The sequence below is a fragment of the Mobula hypostoma genome, chromosome 23, assembly GCF_963921235.1.
Source record: "Mobula hypostoma chromosome 23, sMobHyp1.1, whole genome shotgun sequence".
Taxonomy (NCBI): domain Eukaryota; kingdom Metazoa; phylum Chordata; class Chondrichthyes; order Myliobatiformes; family Myliobatidae; genus Mobula; species Mobula hypostoma.
In genome coordinates, this window is record NC_086119.1 from 27,773,352 (window position 1) to 27,793,473 (window position 20,122).

Genomic DNA, 20,122 nt, shown 5'->3' on the forward strand with positions numbered 1-20,122 from the left:
AGTGAGCAAAATGAAATCCATCTTCATCCAAAATTTAAGAAAGACAGATCCTGATCAATAATACATTAATCTAGGTTTCTAGCACTGCAGCAGTCTGCTCTATAATAAACTAAGATACTTAATTACAGAATTTCCGTGATATGCCACTAAGGAAACCTTAAGAAGACAACAAACTTGTCATAGGGCTTGGAGGCTTGCATGCCTCAATGAGCCGGAGAGCCATGCTGGTTGGAGTCAAGGGCTTTATGCTTTAGCTCTTAGTTGGGTCACCCAAGCCAAACAGGTCAAAGGGTAAAGACCAGACGAAGGGTGGTCCACTGGTCCTCCAAGTTTGGGGGTTCAACTCAGCGTTAACAACTCTGACTGGTAAAACAAAACTGTTACTGAAACAGAAATGAAGAACCCTTTTACATCTGAGTGTGACAGTATTCCTGAGTCTCCACCCGGGACTTGCAAGGCTGACAGGAGTGAAACCGAGAGGAAGCTACTGGCACAATGAAGGAAGCCATGAACGCCACCAGAGATGGAGGATCTTCATTGCTGCCCTAAATACCGGTGGCATAACCTACAGTAAATACCACTGAGGAAAATCATAAATGTCTCTCAGGAGGAATTTTCCCACCAGCAAGAAAATCAGCATCCTTGGGGTGATGATGGCATTTACTATATTGCAGTAGCAAAACATAAATGGATCAATCTTAATGGGCAAGAACTGGCTAAGGCAAGTGAAAATAGATTTGGAGGACACATCAGAGCCAATGCAAGGTCATTAACCTGCAACACAAATTGTTTTTCTCTATCCACAAATCAGCAACTGTGAGCAGGCTGGATGGAGAGCGAGGTGTCTCCAAGTGGAGGTTGGTTGTAAGGGATTTGCAGCCCATTCCTTAGCTCATCGAGGGAGAGAGGAAGAGGACAGCCATCCGCAGTACCACCGATATGGCACAGAGGGCCTCAAGATGGCTGTGGCTCAAAAGAGGGGAGCCATGGAGTCATAAGTAGCTAGCCATCTGGACACAAGCTGGGGTCTGATCAGCCCCGGCTGGGTCACCTGGAGGAGGTTGTATGATGTTGAAAGACCCGAAACACCCGATGATTCCAGGAACATCACTGAAGATGTGCCCAGAAGCATCAACAGATGTATGTACACAGCCAGCTTTTTCAGTTGCTCCTTTAGATTTGGTATTGGTATTGACTTATTTTTGTCACATGTAGCAAGATACAGTGAAAAGTTTGTCTTGTATACTGTTTATATAGATTAAATCATTACACTGTGCATTGAGCTAGAATAAGATAAAATAATAACAATGCAGAATAAAATCCACCGAGAGAGTGCAGTGCAGGTAAACGATAAAGTGCATGATCATAATAAGGTAGATTGTGAGGCCTGGCATCCATCTTATTATACAAAAGGTCTGTTCAAGAGTCCGACCACAGTGGGATGAAAGCTGCCCTTGAGCTTGGTGGTGCATGCTTTCTGACTTGAATCACCCGCCCATTGGGAGAGGGGAGAAGAGAGATTGTTCGGGATGCGTGGGGTCTTCGATTATGCTGGCTGCCCGACTGAGGCAGCAACAAGTGTAGGCAGAGTCCATGGAGGAGAAGTTGGGTCCTGTGATGTGCTGAACTGTGTCCACAACTTCCTTCTTGCAGTCGCATGCTGAGCAATTGCCAATATTTCCAACAAAATGGTGTGCACGTGGGTCACACCGTTCCAGCAAGAGCTGCGTGAGACCAATCACGTTAATGAGTCAGAATGCGTGTCACTGTCTGCAGCTGCATCCCCAACAAGAGTACCATCACCAGACTGCTCACCAGCACCAGTGATAACAGAATAGCAGTCATCTGCAGCAATACCTACTCAGAGTGCAGAGTACTGAGAGCCTCCGAGGGGTGACTCCATGCACCTCAGGTATTCCAACATGTTCTACAGTGAAGAGGTTAGACCCATGAGAGAATCTACCCAAGTACGCAAACCTGTGGTGAAACCATTAGCCGGCTGGAGACAAGATGCTGGAATATGGAGCAACAAAAATATCTAAAAGAGGACCTCAGTGGCTCAACCAGCATTTGCAAGAGCAAAATAATATTTAATGTTTTCGGCCAAAATCCCGCAACAGGACTGAGACTGGTGGGGGTGAGATGGACAATATAATCAGGAAAAAGGGAGTGCCTCTTACTCTCTTTAAACTGGTAATCTCATCACAATGCAGGGTTTCGACAAAAAATGTTAGCAATTCCTTCTCTCCCACAGATGCCACTTGATCCAGAGTTCCTCCTGTCGACTGCTTTTTAATCAGAATCAGGTTTACTATCACAGACATATGTTGTGAAATTTGTTGTTTTGTGACAACACCATGTATACATTTTAAAAATTATTATACAGTAGGTTACAGTAAGAAATATAAAAAACAAATAACTAGTGCAAAATGGTGTTCATGGCTTCATTAACCTTTCAGAAATCTGAAGATGAAGGAAAAGAAGTTGCTTTTAAAATATTGAGTGTGAGTTCTCAAGCTCCTATACCTCCTCAATACGTGTACTGTTAATACCTTTGAAAGATGTAATGGGTCATAACTAAAGGAAATGTTGTTTATTAAATGGGAATAGGGTTGTGTAAATTCTACTTACAGATACTGTACTCTAATGGAATGAGAAAGTATGTGAAAATCCTCCTCTGCAATAATAGCAATGAGAAAATTCAGCTTAGGGTAAGAAAACGCAGGAATAGTGCATGTTTCACACTTGTCGATGAACCGTTCATGCTTCATAACCACTGCTCATGTGTTTCTCCTGTTCTGCACTTTTGATGACTGCAGCGTGGACATCAGATACCAAGAGGGAGATCGGATCATCTGGGAGTCTCGATCATGGTTCTAAAAGGTATATCCTTGCTGAGAAAATGAGAGTGGACCACATGGATTCAGCAAGGAATATCCATGACCTTGCCAGAGTAAGTTACGTTTAAATTACATTTCCCTGCCTGCAGCAGAATCAACAACCCAACAACAACCACCAGCATTCAACAACACACTAACACGAGTTCCTCCAGCATTTTGTTTGTGTTACTCTACCGCTGGGCTCAATTGGACTCGCCCTGTGTGCTCTATTGACTCACTAAACTTCACCTCAGTTATATATTGTGTACATCATGCATCCCCATTGATATACACAGGAAAGACACGTAAAATAAAATTAGAGTTAAAAAAAGCATTTACTATCTTTTGATAATCTATATCAGTTGAATATCATCAGAACTGTATACAGTGCTTATGTGGTAGTCTAATATGTCGAGAATAATTTCCCTGAATTTGTTGTATAATCTGATATCTTGGCTAATGAAAGAAGCATCCCTATAGATTTCTGTCCACATTTTAACCTGTTCAGTGACCTTCAGGAATATGAAGACCTTCTGTTCCTTAATTCTACTCAACATCTTCCCTTACATTTTATATTTCTTGGCCAAAAGCACAAGGTTGCCTAATTAACCAAATTTTAATTTCTCTACAGGATGTAAACTTGTACATCCATTATCATTGATTCAGGAAATTTTGCCATAGTACTGTCATTTCATCTTTTTTTCCATTTAATAATGTACCAATTAAGATTATTTGATGGAGCACAAAGATTCCAGAATACCAAAGTAAAATATTCTCTTGCCATTAATCTTGTTTTAATAATATGATCATTTCCAACTACTTACAAGTACAAACAGCACAAGTCCAACACAGAAACAGAGTCACGGTTTAAGCAGAAATGATTTGTTCAGAAATATTCACGGGGAAATAAAATTGATTGGATCTCAGCTAAAACATGTAATGCAGGAGTGTGTAAAATCAAAACATCCCATCGCGAGGACTATCTGACATCAGACTGCCTATCTCGATTCTTGCTCCAACTACACTGACATCAGAAATAGTCACACAGAGACATTTCCCTCACAAACTTGCCAACACCAATAATTGATACAGGGCACAATGTGAAGGTCTGTTGCACCTCAAAGCCATTCTTGGTATTTAAACATTTCAAGGGCAGGATTAGACTACATAAGAATGCAAGCAGTGAAGATGGTCTGGCAACAGTGGGAATTCTGCAGGCTATAAATATTCACTTAATAAGGATTAATTTTCTTGTATTACATTCCTAACAATTAATATTTACTTGATCTGCTGGATTTGGATATGTCTCACAAGTGAATTGTTGGCATCCTATTACATTTTGTTGGATACCTTAATAAATATAACACAGATACAACATACAGTATACTGATCTGAGATTCACAGTAACAATAACTGACACCAGCTTATGCCCAGTATTAGTTTTGGAAATTTTAAATTGAACTTATATCAAACACCCACAAAATTCTACAGATGTACCGTGGAGAACAATCTAACTGGCTGCGTCACCCTCTGGGTGGGGTGGGGGGCACTACTGCTCAGATTGAAGTAAGGTGCCGACAGTTGTAACCTTAGTCAGCTCCATCAGGGGCACTAACTGCTTCTTCCCCTCTACCAGCTGATTTCTGAATGCCACTTAACTCATGAACACGACCTCATTACTTTTGGTTTGCACTACTTACTTAATTTAACTATTTACTAGGCACATACTTTCTGTAATTCACAATTTTTTTCTATTATTATGTACCGCATTTTACTGCTGGAACAAAGTTAACAAATTTCACGATATATGCCTGTGATATTAAACTGATTCTGATTCTGAAATGGAAGGAAAACTAATTCCACAAAGAATACACAAAGCTTTCCTTCTCAGCACCCCCGCCAACCCCATCCCTCTGGAAAAGCTGGAGCCTAAGAAAGGGAGAGAGATTAGTCTTGAAAATAAGAGCTGCGTACAATGGTCAGGCAACATTTAGGAAGACTGTAAGTAAGAGTACTGGAATACAAACTGAGTTCAGTGAACAATTGAATAGCTATGCAAAAACAGAGAGCTAATCCAGCACTGCTCATACAAGTATGCTACCTAAATATATAAAGCAATCATCCACTCAAAATATAATTTCTAGGGATAATGTCATGACAGTGTATACTAAACTTTCTCTCCATAGCTTACAGTAGGCAAGACAATACTAATAACAGTAACTCAGCATAATGAAGGGTGACCACCATACGAAACAGAGAATTTGAAAATTACAATGTGTATTTGCTATTTGCCGTCTTCATTTTCATGGACTACACTTTCTAAGTATGCTTAATTTCCTCCTTTCCCTGTAATTGTTTCTTAAAGAGTTGAAATGGAGCATTTGGTGTGGCACGGTAACACAGTGGTAAGTGGATAGCTTTACAACACCAGCCATCATCGATGGGGGTTCAATTCCAGTGAGCGGTACCGCACCACCAACCAGGCTTCAATTTCTGCCACAGTCTCTGAGGAGTCTGTATGTTCTCCCCATGACCACGTGGATTTCCTCTGGATGCCTTGGTTTGCTCCCACTTTCCAAAGATGTACGGATTAGTAGGTTATTGGTTACATGGGTGTAACTGGGCAGTCTGGGCTCATTGGCGCAGGAGGCCCAACGTATCTCTAAATAAAAAATAAAAATTAAAAATTCACAAACAATATCATCTGGGGACACTGTTTTCCACTAGAATATTATACCATTCCAGATACTTTATCAGAGATAATAATGAACATCTCTGGACTTAACTATCTCATGAAATTGGGAAGACCAGACTACGGATGTACTGAAGCAATGGTCTCACACTTTAACCAGCAGATTAGCCATTAGCAGGCAAGTCTGAATATGTATCACAAGAATTTGAAATTTAAAATACAAGCTGACTTATTAGTCAGCATCAGTTTAATTAATTGTGTAAGATTTTTGATGCAAGATGTTTGTGGATTTTTTTATTACTAAATGGATGTTATTAAAGTCAGGTCTTATTATGGTACACGGGAAATTCAGTATCTCGATCACTCAGTCTGCTCTTTCACCTGGGCTCTTCACCACGAGTTGCTCAACTGATTACAGTCATCACTGACTTCTTCAGAACAAGTAGCACAACCACAAACCTCGTGCATCGAAGAATTCATCCTCTGAGCTGTCGCCAGAGTCATGCACAATATTCTGCATCCGCCACTGTGAGTGAGTATATCGGCAAGAAGCAGCTGCAATAGGAAGAGAAAGACCAGTCAGAGGAAATTAGCCCTACTGTTGCATTTGAGTTAACACTCCAGTGTATCTGCAAAATTAATAGGTTCCCACCATTGAATGTCACTTTGAGAAAGGCAGAGCTGAAATACTTATTATGTCATATGCTGTGGATGGCCTTGAGAAAGCTTCACAATTTATAACAACCTTGATGGTCTGTTTTTTTTTCTATTGCCCTCTTCCCTAATAGAGCCATACATAAGCATTCTTTTCTCACACTCCTGCTTGCTCCTCTACACGAAAGAGCTTCAAGATCCACAGATGAACTCTCCCATCGCCCCATTTTATTAAGTGGAAATCTGCTGACTCATACAGATCAGACACAGTTCACCCACTTGGGTGAAGAGGAGTTTCTAGCTGGTAACATAGTAATGCTATTTCGGGTCACCCAAAAAAAACTGAAGATGGTATAAAGTTCTAATTTATCTATCTCCTTTAACTGGAAGAGGGCTCTGTGTTTTCCAGGGGTTCTCAAGCTGGCGTCCATTGACCCCCTACTTATTGGTATTGGTCCATGGCATAAAAAAGGTTGGGAATGCCCGGTGTGGCCAATGGCAACTGTGGCTGTGAAATTCCTACATTTCAACACCCCATCAACACTGATTTTGCATGAGGAATTATGGTAAGGAAAGCTGATTGAATGATAGAACTGTTACCTAACAGAGAGTCAACACCCCAAGGAATAAATTGGCTTGATAAAGGAAGATTAACATTCAGAACAAAAATTAAAAGGATGGGCAACTGGAGTCCATTGAAGTTTTTAAAGAAGTCATACTGAATATGTTTTGTTGTGTTATTTATAGATACCATAATTACTGTGCAGTTCTGTGCACCCGCTGCTCTCTGCCCTGTCTTTGCTTTCACAGCTTGTGCTTATTGAGGGGAACCTGGTGTGTTATAAAATTATTCTCATTTTATTTTTCACCTGAGTTAACCTTTATTTGCTGCCCAAGATTAATATAGCATGGATCACAGAACTGCACTGATGATTAGAGGGAGAATCACTGGCAAGCTGCTGTTATACCCGTAGGTGAGTCATGGCAACCTTTACCAGAAGCTAATGGGTACCCTCCTGCTCATTCAGGCACAGATGGTGCACGAGGCATTAAGTTCAAAGATTACTGGAAGCAAATCTCCTTCCCCTGCCCCATCCACTGATTTTTCTTCTTCTACTCAAAGGCTCATCCATGACAGACCATTTGTGGACCAGTCTAAACATTTATATCTTCTCTTCAAAGCAGTCATCTTTAGCTTCCCGATTAATCCATTCAAGTTCCTCCTCAGACAAAAATAGTCTGCTGCATTAAGCTGCGCTGCCAAAAGTTAGTGACAAAATCAAAATCCTTGTTTGGTGTTAGACCTAGTCACAACCAAGGGTTTCTTTTTTTTCAAAACAAGAAACGATTTTTCTCCCCCAGTTAGTATGTGGATTGTACTTTCTCAGTAGGTATGCAGTGTCTCTTGGATTGTTTATCTTTTATGTCAAGTTGCTTGTCTTTGGACTAGCTCTGGGTTTTCACTTTGTCGCTGGTGGCTCATTGGGATTATTAAACTCTCGTTGTATTTATCACTTTTATTCAATTTGGGGCAATTGAATGTTTTGCATTGTCGCTGTTATCTTTGGGATTATTGCTTGGTGTGGACACCAGGGCTCTCTAATTGGTCCTGAGTTCCTACGTGCTCCAGGATATATTTCGGAGGGTGTGGGCTTGCCAAACCCCCTTTGTTCGGTCATTGAAAATCCTCATCTGGTGAAACTCTGACCCGAGTTCTTCAAGATTCTGGATAGTTTGCCGGAGCTCTTGTTAGTTTTGCTGGTTAATTTCTGTAATAAACCTGTGTTTTGTTTAAATTATGAGATTTCTGCCATTCCTGCACTTGAGTTCGCTAGTGACACACTGACAGGTCACAAGTTCAATGCCCCTAAAGCTCCAATTTTGAATTACAAGGTCACTAGCTCTGCAGCTCAGAGTGAAGACAGTTTGGTATACAGTGCCACACGTAGGGTGATAATTTCATGGTCCTATCAGAGGAAGTCATTAATTGAGAGCTGCACATCTTTTATTCAGAGCTCCAGATAAGGAGTCAGAAAATCCTGTGAACCAACCAGGTCATTTTGGATAGCTGCAGCAATCATTCCACTGTTTCTCCTCTAGCCCATGGCAGTAGGAAGCCATTAACTGCACTGAAGTATCGGCAGGCAATACTGGCCAATCAGCCCTCATGAATGAATGGTCCATTTGCAAGATGTATGATAGAGCCTGCTTTATTGAATCCAACCCATTCCTTTATCTTTCTGAACTATGGAATGATTACGCCTGATTAAACAAGTACGAGAACACAAACAATCCAAAATCATTACTCACCACTGTTTAATGTTAATTAAATAAATTGAGCACCAAGTACAGTACCATGAAAAAAATCAAAGACCCTGATAATAGCATTACTCTGTCTCTTGCTGTGGGTTCATCGTATCAATGTCAAAAGTTTTAGGGAAGAGGTAACGGTAAAGTCCTTCACACTGGTTGGGACTTCATTTCAGCTATTACAAATAAGAGCGAGACTAGTCATAGTTTATTCACAATCCACCCTCCCCTTTGCTTTTTACCCTTGCATCAAGTTGTTCAGAAATGAATATCCAAAGTCCCGATGATCTTCAATCCATTCAGTTCTTAAGCACATCGGCACAACCCTACTCACTGGAGTTTAGCAACTCAATGGACCTTTGACCACTTTGCACTAAAAGAGACGATAATTTTGTTCTAATCATGCTTTTTCTGGTAAAAAGTTTGGTTTCCTTATGAATGCTGATTATATAGTGCTATGTGCTGGTGATGTGGCTGCAAGTAAGAGAATGCAAGGGAAGGTCATCTCTGCCATTTTGTTCTGCGTCTTAGGTGTGTTGCTTATTATATAAGAGACAGTGCTTCAGGCTGAGAAGTTCTATACTTTTGGATGGTGCATGTCCTTTGGGGCGGGTAATTTCCCCCCCCCCCACACCCAAAGGGCTCACGGGGCAAGTGAGACTCTCAGCCTTATAATATAGAACATCAGCACAATGTAGACCCTTCAGCTCATGATCTTGTGCTGACCTTTAAGCCTTCCCTGAGATCAACGAGCCATCCCCTACTACACAGCTGTTGATTTTTCGATCATCCATGCTCCTATCGAAGAGTCTTGCAAAGCAAGTTGAACTATACATTTTTCCCCAAAGAAAAGCATACTTTATACAGTTCTAAACACAACTAGACCATCAGGTGAAGACATGTAAATGGAGGCATATAATTCCATCTGAGCATCTCCAGCTCCCTTGGCACTGAATGTGATACAGATCACTCCAGTGTGCATCAAGAACAGGATGCAATCCTAGAATCTTTTCCTCTCAAGGCAGAAGACCAACCCCTGTGTAAACATCAGACATTCTGCTCACCTAAATAAGGCAATCATATCCACATGTAACCAAATCCAGCACTACAGTCATTGCACCAATCTACTGTTTTGTACTTATTGCAGTACTTGTTCTAATATTTGTATTTATTTTTACAGTGTATACCATATAATCTATGAGCTTCACATGAACCAGTCATTTTAATATACTCTGGTGTATATGACAAAATACAAATCTAAAGTGTTAATGCCCCTGCTCAGAAGTTTCCATGATATTTTATGCCACGATTTTTTCCTGAAAGTATGAGCTACACTTGAGCTTGGGAGATCAACAAAGCTCAAGTGGCTTCTGTCCATTTTCATTTACACACAGTGGCCACTTTATTAGCTACACCTGCATGTTAATACAAATATCTAATCAGCCAATCACGTGGCAGCAACACAATCCATAAAAGCAAGCAGACATGGTCAAGAGGTTCAGTTGTTGTTCAGACCAAACATCAGAATGGGAAAGAAGTGTTATCTAAGTGACTTTGACCGTGGAATGATTGTTGCCAGACAGGGTGGTTTGAGTATTTCAGAAATTGCTGATATCGTGGAATTTACATGCACAGCAGTCTCTAGAGTTTACAAAGAATGCTGCAAAAAAAAACAAACAAAAGAATCTAGTGAGCAGTAGTTCTATGTGCGAAAATGTCTCGTTAATGACAGAGGTCAGATGAGAATGACCAGACTGTTTTGAGCTTCCAGGAAGGCAACAGTAATGAAAACAACAAGTTACAGCAGTCACGAGGAATTCTGCAGATGCTGGAAATTCAAGCAACACACATCAAAGTTGCTGGTGAACGCAGCAGGCCAGGCAGCATCTCTAGGAGGAGGTACAGTTGACATTTCGGGCCAAGACCCTTCGAAACGTCAACTGTACCTCCTCCTAGAGATGCTGCCTGGCCTGCTGCGTTCACCAGCAACTTTGATGGATGTTACAGCAGTGGTGTGCAGAAGGGCATCCCTGAGTGCACAACACATTAAACCTACAGCATATGATAAATAATTATATACATAATTAGCTAACAAAGTGGCCACTGGTGTATATTTCCTGGTCCTGGTTATGATGTTGAGGGTAAGTGGACTTTGCCTCACAGTCCACTTCTACTTTTACTGGCCTGTGACAAGTGGTACTCAAGAAGATTCAGAACTGAATCTCTCTTGCTTGTGATACATAAATATTGATTTTGATTAAAACATACCGATTAGTAAGCATGCAAATCACAGAAAAATTGGCAGAGTTGTGCACATTGAGGAAGGGTGTCAAAGGATATAACAGCATCGAGACCATTTGGACAGAGAAATAATCAATGGAGTTTAATCTGGACTAGTGCGCAGTTTAGCATTTTGGCAAGTCAAATACAAGTGGAAATTATGCAGTAATTAGCAGGATCATTAAAGTATTGATGGAATGGGATCTTTGGGTGCAAGTCCATAACTCCCTGAAATGCCAACACAAATGGAAATATTGGGAAAGGCGTATGGTCAGAGCATTGCGTACAAAAGTCAGGAAGTCACAGCTGTATAAAACATTGGTTTGTCCGTTATCGAAGCATCGTCTGCAATTCTAGCCACCACACGACATGAAGGAAGTGAAGGCTCTAGAAAAAGTACAGAGGAGGTTCTCAAAGTTGTTGCCTTGATCAGAGAGTTTTAGCTGTTCACCCTGAAAGTGTCATCCCTCCTGATATAAGAAACTATCAAAACAGGCATTAATGCACCTTCAAAATGCAAATGAGGGAATCTAACAGTACTGGAGAATCTTCTTTCTTAAAAGAGCTATTTGCCTTCATTGAATGGTCAAGTATCAAGGACTAACCTGCCCCGAAATCCTCACCAGCCCTCTTCACAGCCAACTACCAGCAGTTTTTGGGAGACAAAAAATTTGTGCTTAATGGGTTATATGCCTTTACCAAAGCTCATCCGGAAATGACTCTCCAAGATCAAGCATTGCCTTAGACTCCTTATTCTCATTATTGCAACAGCCTGTTGAATGAAGGTTATTCCAATTTAACAGACTTTCTACCTGCAGTACTTACTCAGTACGCAATTGTGGCATCACCATCGCTTTGCAAAATATTTTATAGCTTCTTCGTTCTTCAACCATACGCCCTTACTTTTTTATAAAATCTATAGTAATCTTGAAGCATCAATCTTGAATCAGCTAAATCAGCTTAATTCCAGTGATTTGCTGGCAAGAAATGTTTACCTTTTGAAACTACGTTTTGTGTAGCTTTTAATGCATTCCTGCTTTCATTAGATCAGGATTGTACTCAAGCTGTCTGGTCCTATCAATTAGCATTTCAGCAATTAAACAGCATTCAGTATACCAAACTGCTTTCGGTACCTGACTGTTTAATGCTCTACAGATCTACAATGAAGAATTCCTGTTTCATATTGGAAGAACCACAAGGTTACATCTATTCCAGGGCTCTCATATTCTTAACGTAATTAATGGTGCTTCCAATTAATATAAACAGGAAACACTATTCACAAGGAGAAGTTCCCAGCATTGCCAGCCATCATTACTTCATCCAAAACATAATAAAATAATGGAGTGTCTGCGATATGAATCAGAAACAGTTAATTTCTCAGATGGAATAAATTTTCAGCTCTCCTTTGTCAATGAGGCAAGTGTAAGTGCGTCACTTATAAGAAGTCTCTCATTTGGTAAATGTAACGTTTGTAGGTATTCAGGGTGAGAATTTAATATTCATTGCTAGTATTTATAACAGAAATGTTTTTAACATTTCATTTTATTAAAGTTCTGTAATAGGTTTATTTTAACTAAGAGCGCCATATAAAATGCATTAATAAGAATACATTTTTGACTGTTTAATTGAATAGTTCTACAATAACAATCAGGCCAATAATATCTTTGCACTGCATCTTAATATACATAGCTTTTAAAAAACACAATTAGAAAATATATAATCGGAACACATTTGATTAAACCTTCAAAATGTGTGACCTTTGCAAACTAACCATATACCTGATTTGTAAAATATCAAGCAGTTTGTAATCAATTGTATAAAAAACATAAAGCAGAGTGCAAATACTCTTGTCTCACGCAGCTGATGTTTCGATTGTAATCTTAAGACATTAAACTTCCATGGAAATACTGCCAACATCATGAAAGCCAAGCAGAAACTTTATTTTACTCCAGATAAATCGTCAACCTAGAACTGCCAGTTCATGAAAATCCAAGCTACAAAGAGATAGGGAATAGCTGAAGCCAAATCTGGAAGCTGCAACATTTATATAGTTAACAGAAAACAAGCAACTTGCTCTACTTACTCCTACCCGTCTTAATTCATAACTCAGCATAGACAGTACAGACCTTGCAACTGAGTAAAATTTCCCTCTATAATTTCAAACCACACCTCTCTGTAGACTTCCATAAAGTAGACACAATATGCTTGACACAGTAACTGCTGTGCAATAAATCTAGATTAAATCTGATCTGTCCAGTCTATTCCAGATGCACAGGAGGTCAAATATCTTGATTTGTGTGAGTGGGTCAAGTATTTTGATCCATGTGAGCATTACAATTTTACAAATAAAAATAATAATTGAATATGGTTACTTACAGCAATGCAGAACAGTTATCTTCTTCCTTCAGAGCTTCACATTAAATTCAACACACATTCCTATGAAGACCCCAGCACTGTAAGATGTTATGTTGTCTAGCTTAACATTTATAATATTATTTTCATAATCTTGTCCATTAAACTTACCTTTCAGTAACACAATAATATCTTTTGTCTCCTTGTATCCAAATATTTAGACATTCGAGTGCAGGAGCACAGAATATAAATACCAGCTCAGTGAGCACGCACAGAAAAGGAGACACAGAAAGCATGAAGCTCACCCTGTTTTTTTTGTGCACACTGCCTTAATAGTAGTGGGGGGTGGGGGTAGGGGACGACAACCAAATATGTTGCTGGCACACAGCAAGAATCAGCATCCCTTCTCCAAACCAAGGACAGGGAGAGCAGGAAGCAGAGTTAGAAACGAAACCCCTGGGTTTGTCTAGCGTGACAGCAGCCAATCAGTTCTAAAACAGCAAGCTCAGTTCCTCACGCTGGACGGTTCAGTGAGGCACCGAGATTTTAAGATGGGCAAGTCCTCAGTCAGCGGACCACATGGGTCTATTTTGCGCTGGGTGCAGGGCCACTTTCACGATGGCAGAAAAGCCTTTCTTTACGCTGTTTCAAAAGGTCAGCCGGCTGAAGTAAATAAGCAGATCTCCGCTTTCTTCCCGGTGAAGTAAACACCAGATTCTGCAGCGAACACAGACAAATCTTGGCAAAAGAACCCTCTGGAGCTCGGCTGGTGATTAATTACTGTTACAAAGATAAAGTATTATAATAATAATGAATGTCGCTTTCAAGGTCACTGCAATGTGAGAGTGTGGGGTGACGGAAAGTTGCTGATTTTTTGGAAAATAAAAGGAGCATAACAATGAGTGTGTCTGTAGTGGAGGGAGGGGTGCTGGAATTGTTAAGCCATATCCAGAAAAATATTAAATTCATTTCACATCGCCTAACGATCCCAGAAAATTAACCAGGTTTTAAATAACATCATTCCCCTGCTTTCTTAAGAGTTATCAACTCGTTTTTTTCTCTCAGTATCTGGCAATATTCACATTTTCCTATGTCTTTATGAAAGAGATGATGATAAAGATGAGATATATTTAGAACAATTAGATTGCTTTGTGAGAATAGTAATCACAAACTCTCAGAAATAAGAGTGTACCTGGGTAGACAACCACATCCTCACTCTAGCCTGTGTCCTCGTCGCCACCACCACTAACCACCTCCCCCCCCCCCGCCCACACACACACACACACACACAGAAAGTAAGCCTCGCATTGAATATTTGCATTTTTTTCATGGCTGGGCTGGAAATTCTGCTCTTAGTGGAATATAAAAGCCGACCAAGGACACACAAGGACCCAACTGATCGATTTGACAGTCATGTTAAATTATGTTATGAAGGCATTTTTAGGGGCACTGGCTTGGAGATTCACTCAGAGAGCTTCCAGCACTTCTCAGCCTAAATACCAACAGTGCATACACTCCCGTACAAGGCACAAGTCCTGCAACTCCAGGTCGCAAATCAACGGTGGCTCTATCACTGTTCCCAGCAGCAGACAGGATCGCGCGGGAACTCCTCCTCGCTTAAACCGAAGGGACGTAGATACGGTTCAGGATTCGTAAGCGTTTCCACATACGGTGAAGAAAAAAATTCTAAATTGCCTGTATTTTACTTTAGTTTTACTGAAGAATGAACCCCTTTTAGGCTAATCGCATTCTGCAAGTTTCTGCGAAGAGTTTTCCAAACAAACATTGGCAGTTTTAACGAACGGGAGCCACCGAGATCGCCAAAGGATTTTAGTGAATTATGTCCTGTTTTGACCTGGCCATTTCATTCCATCACCCGCTCTGGAATGTCAGACCAGAGCACAAGATCCAGAGTCAGAGAGCAGAGAAGTGGGCCCTTCGGCCCAACTCTTCGGTGCCAACCAAGACGTCAGAATCAGATTTATTATCTCCGACTTTTATGATGCGAAATTTGTTATTTTGCAACAGCAGGCCAGTGGGAGATTCAGAATTACGATAGATAGATAGATAGATAAATAAAGCAAGCAAGCCAGCCAGAAAAAAACCTAAGTAAGCTAGTTCCATTTGCCAGTGTTTGGTCCACATCTAAATCAGGGATTCCCAGCCTAGGGTCCATGGGCCCCTCTAATGGTAGGGGTCCAGGGCATAAAAAAACGTTGGAAGCTCCTATTCTAAACCATTACCATCTATCTATATGTCCAACAGTCATTTAAGGACCGAAGGGTCTCGGACCCAAACATCGACTGTACTTTTTTTCCCATAGATGCTGCCTGGCTTACTGAGTTCCTCCAGCATTTTGAGTGTGTTGCTTTCATTTCCAGTATCTGCAGATTTTCTCTTCTTTGTCATTTAAAATTGGTTGTTTTATCTGCTTCAACCGCTTCCTCTGGTGGCTCATTCCATTTACTTACCATCCTGTGCTTTTTAAAAAAACATTGCTCTCAGGACCTTATTAAAGCCTACACACCTCCATCTTTAATCCATGCTCTCCAGTTCTTCATTCTCCGATGCTGATGAAAGACTGTGCATTCACCCTATCTATGCCCCTCTTGATTTTATAAACATCTATAAAAATCATCCCTCAGTCTCCCATGCTCCAAGGAATAAAATTCTAACTTCATCCAGCCTTTCTTTATAACTCAGTCCAGAGGAGGTGAGTTCCTGGAACATGTGAAGCAACCACTAACCCACCCACACGGCCAATTAGAAAATCCATGTCACTCCACGGCTCAACACAGAGAGAAAACTGCTGCTGCTTATGCTCAGATCCAACACAGGGGAGCGGTCAGCATAACGCTTTAAAACACCAGTCATTAGATCGGGGTTCAACTCCTGCCCCTGTCTGTAAACAGTTTGTACATTCTCTCCAAACTGCGCAGGTTCCCTCCTGGTGCTCTGGTTTCCTCCCCCATCCCGAAGACGTACGAGTTTGGGTTAGTAAGTCGCGGGCACGCTACGTTGGCGCCTGAAGCATGGCAACACTTACCGATTGACCCCAGCAAATCTCGGACTGGGTTGGCCATTGACGCAAAGCAACACATTTCACTGCATGGTTCACGGTACGTGTGACAAGTGAAGCTGATGTTAACAAGCATGACTTGACTGGGAATCTGTTACAGATTTCAAAATACAAGGAGTTCAGAGTCAAAAAAGAAATGCACATTAAATCCTGACGAAGGGTCTCGGCCCGAAACGTCGACTGTACCTCTTCCTAGAGATGCTGCCTGGCCTGCTGCGTTCACCAGCAACTTTTATGTGTGTTGCTTGAATTTCCAGCATCTGCAGATTTCTTCGTGTATGCACATTAAATGTTTATTTCCACTCTGTGTACAAACAATAAAGGATCAATGGCATAAGTTCTGTCTACCAAGCCTATCGGTCATTGGAAACAGTTAACAAAATTGTTACCAAATGTAATGGGGTATCTTCGTGCTCCCTTCTGTACACTCGCTTCTAGTACTGCAAGAGCACAGTGATAGGGGCTCTAGGGTAGTGTAGTGGTTAGCAGTAATACCATTACAGTACCAGCGGTCCAGATTCAATACCGCCATTGTCCAAAAGGAGACTGTACGTTTTCCCCGTGAGCATGTGGGATTCCTCTGAGTGTTCTGGTTTCCACCCACACGCCAAAGATGTACCTGTTAGTAGGTTAATCAGTCACATAAATGTAATAAGGCAGCACAGGCTCATTGTGCTGGAAGAGCTTGTACTGTGCTATATCTCCAAATAAAATTTTAAAAAATAAATAAAAATTCTCAGCCTTACGTCTATTCATTCCAAGGCTTCAGTCCCACTCTTTCACTCACCTCCTCCACCTCCAGCCCAATTCTGGCCAATTTGCGACATCGATAGGATGCAGAACTGGGCTGAGAAGTGGCAGATGGAGTTCAACCCAGATAAGTGTGAAGTGGTTCATTTCGGTAGAACAAATTTGAAGACAGGATATAATATTAATGGTAAGATATTTGGCAGTGTGGAGGATCAGTGAGATCTTGGGGTCCGTGTCCATAGGACACTCAAAGCTGCTGCACAGGTTGATAGAGTTGTTAAGAAGGTGTATAGTGTGTGGGTCTTCAACCATGGGATTGAGTTCAAGAGCTGTGAAGTAATGTTACACCTTTACAAGACCTTAGTTAGACCTCACGGAGTGTACCGTGTTCACTTCTGGTCACCTCATTACAGGAAGGATCTGGATACTATAGAGAGAGTGCAGAGGAGATTTACAAGGATGTTGCCTGGATTGGGGAGCACGCCTTATGAGAATAGGTTGAGAGAACTTGGCCTTTTCTCCTTGGAGTGGCGGAGGTGACCTGATAAAGTTGTATAAAATGATGAGAGCCATTGAAAATGTGGATAGCCAGAGGCTTTTTCCCAGGCTGAAATGGCTAATGTGAGGGGGCATAGTTTTAGGGTGCTTGGAAGTAGGTACAAGGAGAGTGGTGGGTGCGTGGAATGCATTACCAGCAACGTTGGTAGAGGCGGATACTATAGGGTGAGCCTCTTGGATAGGTACATGGAGCTTAGAAAAATAGAGGGCTATGCACTAGGGAAATTCTAGACAGTTTGTAGAGTAGGTTACATGGTTGACACAACATTGTGGGCCAAAGGGCCTGTAATGTGCTGTAGATTTCTATGTTTCTAATTTCCTTTCTCCCCTCATTAGGAGTTTTTAATCGTGCTCAGTACAGTATTGGAATTTCCTATAAACTAACCTCTGTGGCCAAAATCTTCCAAGGCAACTTCCTGTCAGACTTTTTTTATGTGACTCTACCATAAGGATCATTTTGTAACCAATACATTAAAGGAACCACATAAATTTAAGTCCTTGTATGATGTACCATCAATGGTTAGCATTGGTTTTGCATTGGCTTAACCAGTAACTAACCATTCTTTTTAATGTAGGATCACCTTCAGGAAAAAAATCAGTTAAATGTATTTTGTCTACCTTGTCTTAAAATGACCTTTGCTTATAAGCATTAGGATATGGTACTTAATAGGAATTAACTTAGAAGTGATTATATCCAGAGTTGTGTCATGCATTCAGAAGCAAAAGATACAAGTATATATCCAGCAGATCATAAAATAGAATATTTACTTTGGATGCTGGATGCAACTGTCCCAAAGTTTAGGCCACTTACAATGGATTGATATCTGTGAGCTTTCAACACTGAACAGGTGGCTAGAGGCTGTTCCTTGACTGGGAAGATTGGCATGTCCTCTAATGAGAAGCCTCAAATGAAGATCCTGGGGAAGTGGAGTTGGTGCTACCAAGTGGTGGACACAGCCCAGTCCATCACAGACAGAGCTCTCCCCACCACTGAGGACATCTAGAAGGAGCACTGCCATAAGAAAGCAGTATCCATCATCAAAGACCCTCACCATCCAGGACATGCTCTCTTCTCGCTGCTGCCATTGGAAAGGAGGTACAGAAACATTAGGTCCCACACCACCATGTTCTGGAACAGTTATTACCCTTCAACCATCAGGCTCCTGAGCCAGGATAACTTAATTCACCTCTACTCTAAATGGATTCCACAATGTACAGACTCACTTTCAAGGACTCGACAACTTAGTAAAGCACTTAATAAAATGTCAACATTTCTGTCCGTGAACTAAAGAGATCATGAAAAGTAGCTGAGAGAAAATGGAGGAAAACTGGATTCGAAGTCCACTGTTAATATTTTCAATGAAAAACTGGGCTCCTTTAACGCTGCTATACACACACTGAAAGAAGAGCCCATTGTCCAAGATTATTACAGAGGATAGTGGCAATTCAAGAATATTACTCTCAACTATAGACTGACTGCTAAACTCTGCCCCAACCTATAATGTCCTCCTTCAAGCATCTGCCACAAAATGTGAAGAATTCGCAATATTTTTTTCAACAAAGTTTCTTCCATTAGGGAGAGTATAGTTACAGATACTAGTAACCTCTACATCCAACCTCTTAAAATGATGCAACCATGTCAAAATTTACAAATATCTCTGATTCAAAACTCTATAAGACTGTAGCAAAGAGTAAACCGTTTACTTGCTGTCTAGACCCCGACCCGACCAAACTTCTTAAGGACTCTTTTAATAGTGTTTTCAATTCTGCTATGAAAGTTATTAACAAATGGCTTGAATCTGGAGTTTTGCCAGATGTCTTCATAACTGTGGCTGTCAAAAGCCTAATCAAAAAGCCAAATCTTGATAGTGAGGTTCCAGCTAATTACAGACCTATATCAAATCTTCTCTTCCTGGGCAAGATTCTTCAGAAGGTCATTTTAAACCAACTCAACAACTTTCCAAATGAGAACAACATTCTAGAAAATTTTCAGTCAGATTTTAGAGCAAACCACAGCACAGTAACTAAAATGGTCTGCAACCTTAGGCTCAGCACAGATGTCAAGAGTCTCAACACTAATTCTTTGGGATCCAAATCCTACCTTCAACATAATTGACCACAACATTCTCTAGATCATCTTGAAAACTAGGTTGGCTTCTCTGGGAGTGCCCTAAATTGGTTTTGTTCATATATCGTAGAGATAAATTTTTGTCTGCCTTGGAGACCAATTTTTTAAGAGATACAATGTGCCTTTTGGTGTTGCTCAGGGCAGCTGTCTTGGTCTCCTAGTCTTCTTCTTATACATGCTCCCCTTAGGGGGCTAAACTTGATTTCCACGGTTAAGTAGATGACAACAATTGTAAACCTTGGTTGAGCCTCACGATGATAACACCCTAGCTTCTCTGACTTTTGGTATGGTTGCAATAAACAAATGAATGAGCAATAATTCCCTAAAACTAAATGAAAATAAACCTGAAATACCTTTGCTTGGTGCCAAAACCAAAAGAGAAACTTCTTGCTAAACTTGGGAGCATGGCTCCCCTTGTAAAATCAGAAGTAACCAGTCTG

At 40.8% G+C, this 20,122-nt stretch overlaps 1 protein-coding gene across 9 annotated transcripts in view; it reads right to left on the reverse strand.

Moving 5' to 3' along the window:
- Positions 1-20,122, reverse strand: part of LOC134336931 (membrane-associated phosphatidylinositol transfer protein 3-like) — a 661,054-nt gene that overhangs the window by 404,661 nt on the left and 236,271 nt on the right. For 3 of the 9 annotated variants that reach the window (XM_063031601.1, XM_063031602.1, XM_063031598.1), the window contains one exon: positions 6,031-6,126. In XM_063031601.1, coding sequence (XP_062887671.1) covers positions 6,031-6,091 — 61 coding nt within the window. In that variant the 5' untranslated portion in view covers positions 6,092-6,126. Of the gene's footprint in view, positions 1-6,030; positions 6,127-13,338; positions 13,485-14,359; positions 14,404-20,122 lie in introns of those variants that run through there. The other 6 variants (XM_063031605.1, XM_063031600.1, XM_063031604.1 and 3 more) reach the window with 4 other exon arrangements.